Here is a 16329-nt window from a genome sequence, read left to right on the forward strand (position 1 = left end):
ACAGACAGCTAAGGAACAGACTACGCGGAGCCTCAGGAAACATTTTGAGAAAATTTAAGAATTTTGCCACATTATCTTGCATTCTTTCACGTACCTGCCAAGAAGTTATATAAATGTCTCGTCAACAAAGATGCGTCGATTAGAACAAGCTATCAAATCAGGCCAGGTTTTATAGTGTAAGCTTATAGTGTAAGCTTACAAAGGCACGAGATCGAGAATAAGAAAGGAGTCACAACGTGCTAACGAATTAATGCGCCACGTGCACTTCACGTAACCCGTCCGAGAGAGCTCAGAATACCGAGTTTATATCAGCAGGTAAAGTAACTTGATGAGTAGGGTGGCATTTCATTATATCACTGTGGTGTTATATTACATAATACATACCTACGAATGAGCTCAATACACATACTAGTAGACGGGCCAAGACGTCGAGTGCTATAAAAAGGAATTATTTGAACGATCAATACTAATATCGTGGAGTTTAACCGTTCTTCTAACGTCTTTGATAGGAGACAGTGTCATTCTCATAGCGACTATAAAATATAACGCCATCAAACATCACTAAGTCATAGTAGACGTGATGCAGAACATGGCTGTTTGTGATCTCCTACAGAGTGTATTCATCGTGTTACCCCGCACTTTGGTATTGATAACAGATCGTTTGGTAATATGTGCATTTCTCTGCCACATAGAGGCGAACTTCAGATGGATAAGTTTTGCATTGAACGTGTTCCTAACATGCAATTTAACTTCACTGAAGCTTCTTACCGTGAAGTACCCTTTGAAAACAGGTGCCTGGTCCTCCAGGTTAGGTTAAAAAATTTGTGCTGTTCTAGTATGGCTTCTGGCTGTGGGAGTCTACGGCCCGATACTATTGTATAACATACTTTATTTAAGACATACTATCCACTTTAGTTACCATGACTATCAGTGTAACTATGATTACAACACAATAAATTTGGTGTGGTACTGGTGGTATTTGTTTGCCGGTGTAGGTTCCATGTGTATCATTTGCGCAATCATTATCGTCGTCTCATCAATACTTCTGCTTGTGGAGGCAAAAAGAGTAGCTGCTCGCTTTGGAGAAACATTGCGGTGGGAGGGTGTAACCACGGTGTTGCTCACTGTTGTACTACTACTACTACTATGTCGGAGCTAAGTCCGATCTACGCCAGAAAACCCCCTCCATATATCCTTGTCCCGCATCAGGGTTCGCAGTTCCTCTTTAGAGTTTGTCCCAACTTCCTTCAGTAAAATAGACAAGTAGCTTTGTCTTGGTCAGCCTTGCTGTGCTCTACCGTGCGTAGGTTCCCATAAGACTAAATCACTGGCAAGTAGCTCAGGATGTCGGATGCAGTGTCCCGCCATTTAGTAGTACTAAAGCGAACAACCATCCCCCTGTTCGCTAGGGCCGTTACTGCAGAAAGCCTCACGTCTAGAACAATTGATCATTTGTCGCTCCTGATCCTAGAGCATCCTTGTCTCGTTACTTGTCACATGCACTTTTTCTAAAGAGGAACTGTATAATGATATACAGAAAGAAAATCTGGATTAGATGTTGTAGTAGTGACAATTTCGTATCTCTTAAGTTTTGGGATAGCAGCTGCGACGCAAATTTTGAATATGAACTTCAGAAACACAACCGTACGCCCCATAGTTTACTTGCAGTACTTCAGTATCATGTCTAACTTCTTTGTCTATTCGCTAACAGTACGAAGTTTTAGAGCGTTTTAAAGAATGAATACAACCAATACAACACCAATACAACAAAGACAAAGAACCAATCAGAGACCGATATTCAATCCAACAACACGATCCATTCCAAGAAGTCCATCACAAATAGATCTGCAAGGTGAAATGTCCCTTACTCCAGCGATAGAACTACAAGCTGACACTTCCCTTACTCCAGCGATAGAACTTCAAGGTAAAATGTCCCTTACTCCAGCGATAGAACTTCAAGGTAAAATGTCCCTTACTCCAGCGATAGAACTACAAGCTGACACTTCCCTTACTCCAGCGATAGAACTGCAAGGTGAAATTTCCCTTACTCCAGCGATAGAACTTCAAGGTGAAATGTCCCTTACTCCAGCGATAGAACTGCAAGGTGAAATTTCCCTTACTCCAGCGATAGAACTGCAAGGTGAAATGTCCCTTACTCCAGCGATAGAACTACAAGCTGACACTTCCCTTACTCCAGCGATAGAACTTCAAGGTGAAATGTCCCTTACTCCAGCGATAGAACTACAAGCTGACACTTCCCTTACTCCAGCGATAGAACTTCAAGGTGAAATGTCCCTTACTCCAGCGATAGAACTACAAGCTGACACTTCCCTTACTCCAGCGATAGAACTTCAAGGTGAAATGTCCCTTACTCCAGCGATAGAACTACAAGCTGACACTTCCCTTACTCCAGCGATAGAACTTCAAGGTGAAATGTCCCTTACTCCAGCGATAGAACTACAAGCTGACACTTCCCTTACTCCAGCGATAGAACTTCAAGGTGAAATGTCCCTTACTCCAGCGATAGAACTACAAGCTGACACTTCCCTTACTCCAGCGATAGAACTACAAGCTGACACTTCCCTTACTCCAGCGATAGAACTACAAGGTAAAACGTCCCTTACTCCAGCGATAGAACTTCAAGGTGAAATGTCCCTTACTCCAGCGATAGAACTTCAAGGTGATGCACTTCCCTTACTCCAGCGATAGAACTGCAAGGTGAAATGTCCCTTACTCCAGCGATAGAACTACAAGCTGACACTTCCCTTACTCCAGCGATAGAACTTCAAGGTGAAATGTCCCTTACTCCAGCGATAGAACTACAAGCTGACACTTCCCTTACTCCAGCGATAGAACTTCAAGGTGAAATGTCCCTTACTCCAGCGATAGAACTTCAAGGTGATGCACTTCCCTTACTCCAGCGATAGAACTGCATGGTGAAATTTCCCTTACTCCAGCGATAGAACTTCAAGGTGAAATTTCCCTTACTCCAGCGATAGAACTGCAAGGTGAAATGTCCCTTACTCCAGCGATAGAACTACAAGCTGACACTTCCCTTACTCCAGCGATAGAACTTCAAGGTGAAATGTCCCTTACTCCAGCGATAGAACTACAAGCTGACACTTCCCTTACTCCAGCGATAGAACTTCAAGGTGAAATGTCCCTTACTCCAGCGATAGAACTACAAGCTGACACTTCCCTTACCCCAGCGATAGAACTGCGAGGTGAAAAGTGCCTTACTCCAGCGATAGAACTACAAGCTGATACTTCCCTTACTCCAGCGATAGAACTTCAAGGTGAAATGTCCCTTACTCCAGCGATAGAACTACAAGCTGACATTTCCCTTACTCCAGCGATAGAACTTCAAGGTAAAATGTCCCTTACTCCAGCGATAGAACTACAAGCTGACACTTCCCTTACTCCAGCGATAGAACTTCAAGGTGAAATGTCCCTTACTCCAGCGATAGAACTACAAGCTGATACTTCCCTTACTCCAGCGATAGAACTGCTAGGTAAAATGTCCCTTACTCCAGCGATAGAACTACAAGGTAAAACATCCCTTACTCCAGCGATAGAACTTCAAGGTAAAATGTCCCTTACTCCAGCGATAGAACTGCAAGGTGCATGGTGAAATTTCCCTTACTCCAGCGATAGAACTACAAGCTGACTCTTACCTTACTCCAGCGATAAAACTTCAAGGTGAAATTTCCCTTACTCCAGCGATAGAACTGATAGGTGAAATGTCCCTTACTCCAGCGATAGAACTACAAGCTGACACTTCCCTTACCCCAGCGATAGAACTGCGAGGTGAAAAGTCCCTTACTCCAGCGATAGAACTACAAGCTGACACTTCCCTTACTGATCCAGCGATAGAACTTCAAGGTAAAATGTCCCTTACTCCAGCGATAGAACTACAAGCTGACACTTCCCTTACTCCAGCGATAGAGCTGCAAGGTGAAATTTCCCTTACTCCAGCGATAGAACTTCAAGGTGAAATGTCCCTTACTCCAGCGATAGAACTACAAGCTGACATTTCCCTTACTCCAGCGATAGAACTTCAAGGTGAAATGTCCCTTACTCCAGCGATAGAACTACAAGCTGACACTTCCCTTACCCCAGCGATAGAACTGCAAGGTGAAAAGTCCCTTACTCCAGCGATAGAACTTCGAGGTGAAATATCCCTTACTCTAGCGATAGAACTACAAGGTAAAACATCCCTTACTCCAGCGATAGAACTACAAGGTAAAACGTCCCTAATCCAGCGATAGAACTGAAAGGTAAAACTAAAACGTCCCTTGCTCCAGCGATAGAACTACACGGTGAAACGTTCCTTAGTCCAGCGATAGAACTGAAAGGTAAAACTAAAATGTCCCTTGCTTCAGCGATAGAGCTGCACGGTGAAACGTCCCTTACTCCACTGATAGAACTGCACGGATTACAGTCTGCAGTCACCGCAACAAATTCCAAAAAATTGGTCACTTTGATTTGATGCGATAGCCCATGTTAAGTGTTTTCCATTTTTCAATTGAACATTTTGTTTACTTTATTCAATAAAGTTATATTTATTTGTTCCATTGTTTTGTAAAACAAATAAATTTGATACAGTATAGTTATTTTATTTGTTTTTGTATCTATGATCGAGTAATTTCATCTACAATTAATATCGTTAAACGTAATTGGATTTATTAATTGGACAAGTATTAGTAATTGAAATTCTTTCCCACTATTAAATGTTTTAATTGTATTTCCGTTTCGAATACTTAAAAGATGATCATCGCATCAAACCCATTTTGCTTGTTTCAACTTTAAATCAAGGATCTGAGAATATTCCCGTAGATTTTAGCCCCACTTTTCATTGGCTAAAATCTTGAAGTTTCATATCACAAAAAAAAGTAAAATCCTAATTTTTGCACCAAAATATACGTGGTACTAGTCGTACTTTTCAATTTACGTATTTAATATATACTTTAAGGGTCCATACTTCTCATTTAAGAACAATAAATATAAAATAAACAAATGATAAATTTTGAAAGATAAGCGGAAACTGATAGATATGATGGTTAAGAAATAGTAATAAAAATCGGGAACTCTTCGTACGTTTTGTAATGGTTTGACCAATACGAGGTCGCGTCTTCAGTCACGTGGTCTCTCCACTAATATATAATAGGGAGCTCTATGTGGTGTGATTGGGCAATACGCTGACGAATAAACTCTCCGGAGTCCGGACAGAGTGTTTCCTGATATGGTCCGTGTGCTTAGTTCTTCTTTATCAGTTTAGTTGACCGTTACTACATTACTACAGTAATGATCTCATAATTTTGTCGGAGAGTCTACGGTTATAACTATTAGCTCATATTTTCTGATTCTGCCTATTTCCTAGTATAGGCCTTTACCGACTCTCAAATTTGCAGAAAATTGACGGGCTGCTTATTATATTTATTATCATGTCGAATTAATATCTAATTTTTTGTTGTATTTTGCATATTAAAATTATCAAATTAATTTGACAGTTGCGTCTCGTTATTACCGTCGTGTTTTTGAAGACAATAAAACACATTTTAAATCAGAACAGTCACAGATTATAAATTTTAAATTGATGGTACACTCGCAAGACTTTCACAATAACGGCGTTGAAATCGAATATATTAGTTATTCAGACTCAGTAGATCGGTCATAAAATTATAAACTTGAGAATTTCCTTAAATCAGGCCTGCCGTCAATACGTAATCTTGATCTTTCCGTGATTCTTTAGAAATCGTTAGCAGGTCTTTAGCCGGGATTTGGAATTTGAGCTATCCCGGTCCGGTCCCGGGTCCGGTAAACCGGTCAAGTCACATTTTTAATCCCGGTCGCGGTCCGCGGTCCGGTCAAATGCTGATTTATGTCCGGTCCGGGTCCGGTCCGGTTAATTCAGGAATTCTGTCCCCGGGGTCCCGGTCCTGTCCCGGTCAATCACTCAATTTGCCGGGATTTGACGGGATCTTTTACTAATTTCATTCACTGTGATTTAAGTTTTTTCTTTCATTCCTTTGTGAATTTCATCTTTAAACAACTCTGAGCCAAAATAAAAACAATGTGTTAAATTGCTAAACAATGTTTAGGTAACTAATATCGTTACATAACTCATAAGTGCAAACTAACATTCAAGTTTTTCAACTCGGGCTACGCCCAATTGTCATCAATTGGAATTGGAGAATGAAAAACTGTTGAATAATTTGAGGGATCAGATTGAGGAATGAGAATTGATGGTGAATTGAGTAAATCAGTACATGAAACATTATTGGTGTAGTACATAGGCCCATGCACATATGACGGGTTTTTTTTTATTTTTTTCAATTTAATATTCTTAGTTATTATTATTCAAATTGTTCAATTATTACTGTAAATGAAAGTTGCAGATTCCTATATGAGAATACCTGTTTGGTCCCGGTCATCCCGGTCATCCGGTCAAATCCCGGTCATCCAGGTCATCCGGTCACATACGTCAATCCCGCGTCATCCCGGTCATCCGGTATCCGGTAAAGTGGATTGTTGGTCCCGGTCCCGGTCCGGTCCCGGTAAGATAGACAAATACCAGAAAATTTATTGGGTCCCGGTCCCGGTCCCGGTCACGGTAATTGATAATCTTAGTCCGGTCCCGGTCACGGTCCGGTCAAGTCAATTTGTATCCCGGTCCCGGTCCGGTCGGCCTAAATTCATGTACCGGTCACCTCATGAATATGGAAAATTCTATGAATGCCGGTTGGGATAATATAATGTAATAATGACAAACTGCATATAATAATTAATTAAATCAAGTACGTATTGTTATAATCGTAGTTTACCTAGAATTACTAAGTTTATTGAATAAAAAACATTTGATAGGACCTCTCGATCAATCAAGTTTTTTATTACTGCTACAAATCTACCAAATTTCACTCGTATTTATTATTCAATTCATTTTCTGCTCTACGTTGTCAGTTTGGTGTTCATATTTTGTTATATATAGATATCTTTCCATATTATGCGAACATGGAAAATTAAAACAGCAGCAATAAAACAACTATCAAATTTTCAAACAATAATCGAAACCCGCCCCAACGATGTGTAGTCTCCACAATGTACAGTCTCCACAATGTGCAGTCTCACAATGTGCAGTCTCCACAATGTGCAGTCTCCACAATGTGAGTCTCCACAATGTGCAGTCTCCACAATGTGCAGTTCTCACATGTGCAGTCTCCAACAATGTGCAGTATCCACATTGTGCAGTCTCCACAATGTGCAGTCTCCACCCTGTGCAGGTCTCCACAATGTGCAGTCTCCACAATGGTGTGCAGTCTTCCACAATGTGCAAGTCTCCACAATGGGCAGTCTCCACAATGTTGCAGTCTCCACTTTGGTGCAGTTCAGCAATGTGCAGTCTCCCAATGTGCATTCTCCACAATGTGCAGTCTCAGCAATGTGCAGTCTCCACAATGTGCAGTCTTCACATTGTTGCAGTCTCACAATGTGCAGTCTCCACAATGTGCAGTCTCCACAATGTTGCAGTCTCCAACATTGTGCAGTTAGCAGTGTGCAGTCTGACAATGTGCTGGACTCACAATGTGCAGTCTCCACAATGTGCTGATCTCCACATGTGAGTCTCCACAATGTGCAGTTACACAATGTGCAGTCTCCACAATGTGTAGTTCTCACAAACAGTTCACTTTTAAAACTCAGGATAGGAGGATCTGTAGGGGAAGAGGAGGGAACTTTTTGGTTGTCTGTATTCTGAGTTGGGTGATACTGTACGTACCCACTGTTCTGACAGTGAAATATGTTCTTTGTCTTCAGCGGCTCCGCCTATACAGTAGCGGAGACAGGGTTCTTGATCTGGGTAACCTGAAGTGAAATGGTTCTGAGCTTTCTGGGGGGACATTGGCTATGATGGATTCGGTTTATATAAAGTTAATGAATTCAGTTAAATTGTATAAAATTTACAGTTTTTCAGTTTAAAGACTTTCAATTCAGCAAGAATTGAAGTTTTCTGCACGTTATAACAATTATTAACATACTAAAAAATGTTATTGTTACAGCAAACAAATCTCACCTTGCCACCACAGAGCGTATGAGGTCAATAAGGTCTGTCTGAGGAGGTGCAGTTTCTTATCACAAAGATCAGACCCAGTCTGCAAAACAGCAGATGGCAGCATTCCTTCTCAGCTCTCCTTTCATATGAGTTTTTCGATATGTCCAGATATGTCAACATTTTAATAAATATAATTTTAGTAATGATGGAAAATAAACATTAAACTTTTAAACATTGATGTCGTTGTTTAATATTATTAGAATCTTACCTTCATTATGGGGAAAATCAGAGGTGAGTTGATATTTGGATTCTTTTGCCAACTGGCTTTAGAGGTATAGAGTCAGTAACTAAACGATACCAGAATTAGGTTTGTATATTGTTTACTCTACCATTATTATTACATGTAATACCATGGTTATGAAATGGATGCCATAATAGAACTTAGAAGCTTATAAAAATTATATAAAAATTTCAACGGTGTTGATGTTTGGACGACTCGAGTTCCATAATTGAAACTTAATTTATAACTCACCCAATTTAGAGAAAGTACGTATGCCTCCGTTAATGATAGCCTATAACTAAGTTAATTGTTCTCTTGGGGGTACCATGATAAACATGTGAATGTGTTCTTTATCTACAGATCTAGATACGGCAGCGGAGATAAAACTTGCAGTGGTCCGGACCTCGCCTGGTCGTCTCGGTGGCAGATGGCGGAAGATAACTTTCAGTGAGGATAGTGGAATGATAACAATCTTATATTTTAACATTTAAATTCTATCAAAAAGTTCTTATATGACTATGATGAACTGATAAGTTTGAGCCAGAAGCGATGGTTAAACTAGTTAGGACTTTCACATGATGGGTATTGTTATTAGTCGGCAAGCTTATTTTTTTTCAAAAATTTGCACTCATATTTTAGCAATTAATTTCATTTTAGCAATTTATTTATTTTAGCAATTAATTTATCAAAAGTGGACTTGGGGCCTTGGGTGGAGATATAAAATTTACAAGGTTAATTATCTTACATTCTCGAGAAAACAGCCATGTTCTTGTTTCTCTTGCTAATACTAATATAATGCTCCTTTTCCCTCCTTGCTTTTCTCCTCTTGGAAGGTTTAAACTCTTAAAAAACCATGATTTGTTGGCTGTTCTCTGTCTCTGTATTGTTCGGGATGATTTGGGCCTGTAGTTTCGGTCGCAAGTGACAGTTTCTTTAGAGTTGTACTCACTACTGACCGGTCGATGAACTGAGCAAAAGCAGTGTTTTCCTCACCAACGATTGGTCGTGAGATGAGGTGGAGGTCAGTTTGATTAGGATTTAAGTAAGATGGGAACTACGTTTTTGTCGGGCACTGCCATCGAATAACTATTGTCTGTTTATCAGGATGGTTGGTCTACAATTGGAACATCAAACGAAAGAAGTTGGCTCCAAATTTTTACAGAGATGGAGAAATTTGAAAGGTATCTGGATTTTTTCTACTAATTCTCGTTTTAAGTGTTATCCCATAATTGCATCTTCTAGAGGTGTGTTTGGAGATGGTGGGAGGGGGGGAAAATAGGTAGAGGCATGAGCAGGTAAAATATTGTTTTTGAACATGGTAATTTATAATTTGCCAGTCGCATGTGCAGTTAGAAAAACACTATAATGCAATGCAAATCATATTACTTTTCAATCGTTGTTTTTGGCAGGGATCTAAGAACGGTTGTGTTACTGATGCCACCGACATAATAATTGATTTATCTTGTTTGTACATGCTCAAAGAAGGTGTATACAAATATTGCTCGGTACAGAAAAAATATCAGTAACTATACTAATAGCAATTAGCATCAGGAGGAATGATTATAAAAATAATTGATTTTTTAAAGAATTGGGTATAGTTACAAGAATTGGGAATGTATGTTCTTGAGTTGCTTTGTTTAAACTTCGGGATATTATGCAGTGAATGGCATTGAGTCATGGGTTGGTAATGAATACTTTTTATAAGTCCTCGTTTGGACCGATTTTTATTATGTTTATCTTAATATTATTATGGAACAAAGTTAAAAAGAAACAAAAAGAAAGGGAAGTTTTGCCTGATTCATTCGATGGAGTTGCATTACTATCTGATCTTCTTTTCGTTACTATAGAAACATCATGACAGCTGTATTGCCTTCTTAGTATTCTTTATCTTGTTGAGGGCTCTTGTTGAGAACCTGTTTAGCTGGAGTCTTCTGTATCTGTAGTCGTCGGAACAACGGTGCATTTTTTTCGCCTTGTCAATGGTTTCTTCACATCAGGAGTTTCTGTAGTGCTGTACTCACTCACCGAACATGGTCGGGGCTGTGGGAAGCGTTTTCTTTATCAGATTGTTCGTGCAACAGTGATGTCTCAGCAGTGGTAACATTGGGATTTTGTGCTAGGCTTTTTTGTTGGCTGGTGCATTACAGAACGTATTTAGGGTTAGTCCTTTTCATTCTACAGATTTTCTTGTATCATTGACGCTGTTATCAGATGTTTTAGTGGTCAAAAACACTTTTTGCAGACCTTTTGTGGTGCATAATATATCGCCGTCAGAACATCAACCAGATTGCTATGGCCGACCTCCATCTGATAGGTTGGTCTAAGAGGGGATAAATCGATTACTTGACATACTCATAGGGATTGTGGGGTTTGTTTTAGTGGAATCAGAAGTATTCGAAAGGTATTTAGGATTTGACTTCTAACGTCGACAGATCTCCTTGTACTATTAACACTATCCTCCGAACTTTCTCATGGTAGACCACCCGTTCGCGTTCTGGGAGACCTTCTATTGAGTTGTCATCAACTATATGTCGTCGAATAACTACTGGTGCCGGTACATCTAGATCTTATCTCTTCTGTCTCATTCAGGGGCTTGGTACTTCACATGTTTTTGTGATTTCTCCTGCACGGGAATGGGTATGATATGAATTCAGGATTTGGATCTCAGCCTAGATGAAGAGTGCCTGAGCGTTTGCTCAGTCTTTTGCTGGTTCGGAAGTAGACGTAATTTAGGGGCTTGCACAACATTTGAACTTGTTTACTTGTCCTTAGGCTGACTATTAGCAACTGGGAGGTGACTCACATTTTCATCTTTAATCGGTTCCTCATCATCATTTTAGGTGCTGATCTAGTTTCACATTTCACATACGTTGTTAGCTGGAGGAGAGATTTCAGTGAGTCGAACATTTTCGCAATGTTGTTTTAGTTTTTATGTGCAGCTGATTTTTTTGATTCTGCTACAATTTTTTCAGCTTAAAGCTTTTACTTGTTTCAGATTTCCGCTGTTTTCTGTCTCTCTGTTCGACTAGGTGGGAGATTTATGAGTTTCAGAGCTGTTTATCTCGTCATTATCATTTCTTGTGTCCTGGGCTCTAGAATACAGGGACATTATCGCTATTGTCAGTATAGTTGGGAGTTAAAACGTCAGCATTTTTGTTGGTGGAGTTCATCACACTGACATGAGCAGATTCTTGCAATCTCTTCGTGTCAGTTTATATTAGCTATCGTTTTTTAAATTCTGCCCACTTTACAAACCTCCATGGGTCTGCAGCTTTTACGCTTTCTTGGCTTTTTTCATTTCTCAACTCTCTGGCCACCTCATCATATTCAAAAGTCATGTCCAGAACATTTTTCTGTGTGTTTGTCAATTGGCAAGTTCTTCTACTGGGATTATTCATATTATTCATCTTCTGAATCACTATTAATGATCAGTTAAACCACCGCAGGAACTTTTTCATAGTTGCAATCTATTTGGTTGATGATGTTTGTCCACTGAATAATCAGTTCTTTCAAATGCTGAGTGCATATAAGAGGATAACTGACTGTCCTCCTTGGAATCACTTTCTTGCTTCTTGGAGACATTTTTAGAGATAACAAAGAGTGAGGTGGACTAGGAGCATGATTGAATTTGTCCGTCTTGAGAATTGCTTATTGAGCTGATCAAAAACAGCCAGACCTCGTCAGCTGGAGCCTCCCTGAGATACGGTTTGGGATTACAGACTTGTTAAAATCATAATATTAGCAATATTAGGTACATAACCATCAATAAATGAAACTGCTTCTAGGTGCCAATATCATGTAAATATTTCAATTTGTAGGTGTTTTAAAAATTATTTAATGCTTCATTCATTTAATTTTTCACCTTTTTTTTATCGACTTTCTTATATCTTTCACCAATTTCTCGGGGTGGGCAAGCTAAAATTGTTTTGAATTTTTCAATAATAAAAATATATGGCTTATTGGTTTTAAAAACTTGGACAAATAATGGACCTGAGGTGGGTGTGTAAAATTCAAAGTGACAATTTAATTTCAATCCATCCTTTGTTATCTCACCTAATTCATGCTTCACTGCAATCATCAGATGGTCTGGAGGCCCATGAGCTGAAATTATAGAACATGTCATATGTATGTTGTCTATTTTAAAAAGGTAACAATTTTATTGTGGGTAGAGAATTGCGGAATTTTCCTTATTCGGTACCTCCGGCCGGGGCCTTACAGATCGAAACATATCTATTCATTCCTATAGCTCATCGTATATAACTCATATTCACGCTGTTATCAATCTACCTTTTTGTTCGTATTGATTCGTGATCAAAGGGGCAGTTTCAATATTGCGTATTATTACAACCTGTTCCTGACCATACATTTTTCTTGCACGATTTTAAAGCTTTTTCCGAGTATGGGTGTTGTGCCTTATAATATGGTAAACACTAAGTTATCTGCTTACTTAGCTCATAGGCTTTCTCAAACCTGTACATCCGCTAGCTGAAGGCTTTATTCAAGGAAATTGAATATCAGTTATGTTATAGTTTTATAGTTTCTTGCCATCATCTATCTATCTATGATCTAGCTCCGTAATATAAATTGTATGGATTTTTATTTGCCGACAACGATAAGGTTTTATCTAAGTATTCCCTAATCGATACTTTTTACCGCATCAAAAAACATCAATCACAACCAAAGTTATGGATAGTCATAGCGTAAATTGTAATGTGAGCTAGTTATGACGTATCATAGAGCATGGCAACACGTGCACGCGTTGCTAATCTGTTCTTGCTTGCGCACGTGCAATCTCTTGATGTAGCTATAATCAGCAACGGCGCAGGTAACCTTTGATGAAATTACGACTTTATTCTAACCTTTATTTTACCTCACTTCCGAGGTTAATTATACAAAATCTAAAGACTTTATAAAAATTCTAAGAATGCTATAGACTATTCTTATCTTTTTTTACAAAACTGCTAAAAATGGCGAGGTTTCAACTCCATTAGCGAGCTTAAATTGGTGACACCAGAGGGTCATTTTTAGGTCGTTGCCGGGGGGATTTCGTCAAGTTTAAAATATAGTATAGATAGGTGAAAACTGTTACCCACCTTGATAGCCTCCAGCTCGGCATCCTCCACTGAATCGTTCATCAAGTCATTAGTGTCGTTAAGTGTGTCGTTTGAAGCATCGTACTGCTCTGTGTCAGACATAATGTGGCAGCTATAAAATGGTTATAGGTTAAAATTGTGCATGTTCAACAGAAGTGATCTTAATGTAAACGACTAAATAGAATTTAATGAATACAGTTAAAAACCTCTCAAATATACCCTTTATTTTCCCTATTAGCCCGTGTATTGATATTTCGCAGAGGTGAGGTGCTTACATTTGGTGGTAATGACAGTACATTTTGAGCTGTATTCCATTGCTAAGATTAAGGAGGAAAATTGGTTAGTGGAATGATGAAGATTTAAGAAACACCAATTGGATAAAACACAGAGATAAAGAGCTATTACGCAGCATGAAAATAGGCATAAGGTCTCTCTGATTTGATTCAGTTCCTCAAGCACAATAAGAATGTTGATGCATGTTGCCAAATTATTGCCACGGTCCTCTTGAAGATAAGCAGGGCCACTCATCATCCTCCCAAGGATTGACCTCTGTCCCAATTGGGATTCCACCCCTTGAGATATCCTACAAGATGGTCACTATAAAATTGAAAATGAAATCACTTACAAGTGACCCATTTAAGGAAGGGCTCATCTTGCAGCTAGAAGAGGCAAATGCCCACCGGCACTATATTAACGAGATTCGTAAGTTTCTAACGTGAACATTGGACAACTAGGTCCAATGATGATGTATCGAAAGGATTTTCCCTTTTTTACCACCTTACCATTTTGATTGATTTTGCACATGACTGACATGTTTTAACTGGAGAAAGGGTTCGCACAGTGGTAGTTTTATAAACCACTTTTAATTTATTGACCTATTATACCTAGTGGTAGTTTTATAGACCACATTTAATTTATTTACTTATTATACTTAGTATTTATTTTTGGTGACTGTATCACCCAGTTTTAACATTTGATAATTGTACAGTTTATTGACGACACATTGACTGAATGTTATTTTATATTAATTCATATTCTAGATATTTTATTTATTTTTCAACAGACGACAACTTCCTGTTTTTTCTTCTATATTAGTTACTCATATCTCTTGTACAGACTTTTTTACAAGGACATTGACAGATGATACTCACATTAGTCATTCATTATTGCATCTAAATTATTTCACTTGCATTAGGTTTAGAAATTCATTCTCTGGTTAACAGATTTCAAATGTTTAATTAATTTGTAGTATGACAGTAAGGTATCCTGTTTTTTCTTCTATATTAGTTACTCATATCTCTTGTACAGACTTTTTTACAAGGACATTGACAAATGATACTCACATTAGGCATTCATTATTGCATCTAAATTATTTCACTTGCATTAGGCTTAGAAATTTATTCTCTGGTCAACAGATTTCAAATGTTTAATTAATTTGTAGTATGACAGTAAGGTATATAAGAAGTTATTTAATTTTGCTTGGGCTATTATATTGACTAGGTATTGAGGTTTAATGATGATATGGAATTTGAATTCTATATAAATTTACACTATGTGGTTGGGGCATTTTGCATAGTAAATATGGTTACTACTCATATATATCATATTATTTGATTGGTATTCGATTTCTGATTATTTCTCTAGGAATATGATTATTATATCTCAATTTGGCTTTAGGTAGGGTGCCCCGCTAAAAGAACTGGATTCTTCCAGGAAGCATCCCGTGCACAGAGCTTGGTCTACATATATATTAAATTATTAACCATTCATTCTGTATGTGCACGAAAATTTATTTCAATCAATCAATATAAGAAGTTATTTAATTTTGCTTGGGCTATTATATTGACTATTGAGGTTTAATGATGATATGGAATTTGAATTCTATATAAATTTACACTATGTGGTTGGGGCATTTTGCATAGTAAATATGGTTACTACTCCTATATATCATATTATTTGATTGGTATTCGATTTCTGATTATTTCTCTAGGAATATGATTATTATATCTCAATTTGGCTTTAGGTAGGGTGCCCCACTAAAAGAACTGGATTCTTTCAGGAAGCATCCCGTGCACAGACCTTGGTCTACATATATATTAAATTATTAACCATTCATTCTGTATGTGCACGAAAATTTATTTCAATCAATGAACTGAACTAGAGCAAAATATACCTTCTGACAAATGTCCAGGAGCAAGGATGGCCAGCAACTGCGACCCTCAGTGGAGTCCAGTTGCGGCTCATGGAAGTTGGGGGATCATCTTGGAGCTGGAGAGAGTCCAGAGGCGGTTTACCCGTCTGATTGACGAGGTGGGTACTCTTCCATACAGTCGTCGACTGGAAATCCTCAATTTGACAACGCTGGCAGAGCGGCGAATACGTGGGGACCTCATTGAATCTTTTAAAATGATAAGTGGTTTGGCCAATTACGGAGCTGGTTTGTTCAGAATGAGCAGATCTGGTCTTAATGTGGTATCAAACAGTAGATGCAGTAAAAGTAGCAGTAAAATGAAGAAAGTCCACAGTTCTTTTCTTCCGGAGAGGGTGAGACCATATTGGAACAAACTCCCCTCGGATGTCAAGAATTGTGGGACTGTGTTAAGTTTTAAAATAAGATTAGAGGCTTTCAAAAAAGAGACTATTTTAAACGGATCCGTAAATGATATTCATTTTTGGTATGTTTCGGACGAAGTATTAGGAAAGATTGAGGGATTAAATTATGCTACTAATAAAGAGAAGCACAATGAATATCTTGTGTGTCATCCTCATGTTGCTAAGAAACGCTTTATTAACTTATATAGTAGTGGAAAGTATGTAAATTAGATTCATTTTATCTTGGTTGTTTAGGCCAATAGATTTAAGATATTTTTAAAACTTTAGTAGATATATTTTTGATGATGTGTGATGAT

The 16329-nt window shown here is 38.4% G+C and overlaps 1 protein-coding gene across 2 annotated transcripts in view; it reads right to left on the reverse strand.

Moving 5' to 3' along the window:
• The window catches only part of LOC134824959 (uncharacterized), a 112772-nt gene that overhangs the window by 30096 nt on the left and 66347 nt on the right, over positions 1-16329 (reverse strand). Inside the window, exon 2 of one of the 2 annotated variants that reach the window (XM_063836988.1) lies at positions 13421-13532. In XM_063836988.1, the coding sequence (XP_063693058.1) occupies positions 13421-13522 (102 nt within the window). In that variant the 5' untranslated portion in view covers positions 13523-13532. Of the gene's footprint in view, positions 1-12089; positions 12094-13420; positions 13533-16329 lie in introns of those variants that run through there. The other variant, XM_063836987.1, reaches the window with a different exon arrangement.

This window comes from Bolinopsis microptera, chromosome 13, assembly GCF_026151205.1.
Source record: "Bolinopsis microptera isolate Bmic1 chromosome 13, MBARI_Bmic_1.0, whole genome shotgun sequence".
In the NCBI taxonomy this organism is placed as follows: Eukaryota; Metazoa; Ctenophora; class Tentaculata; order Lobata; family Bolinopsidae; genus Bolinopsis; species Bolinopsis microptera.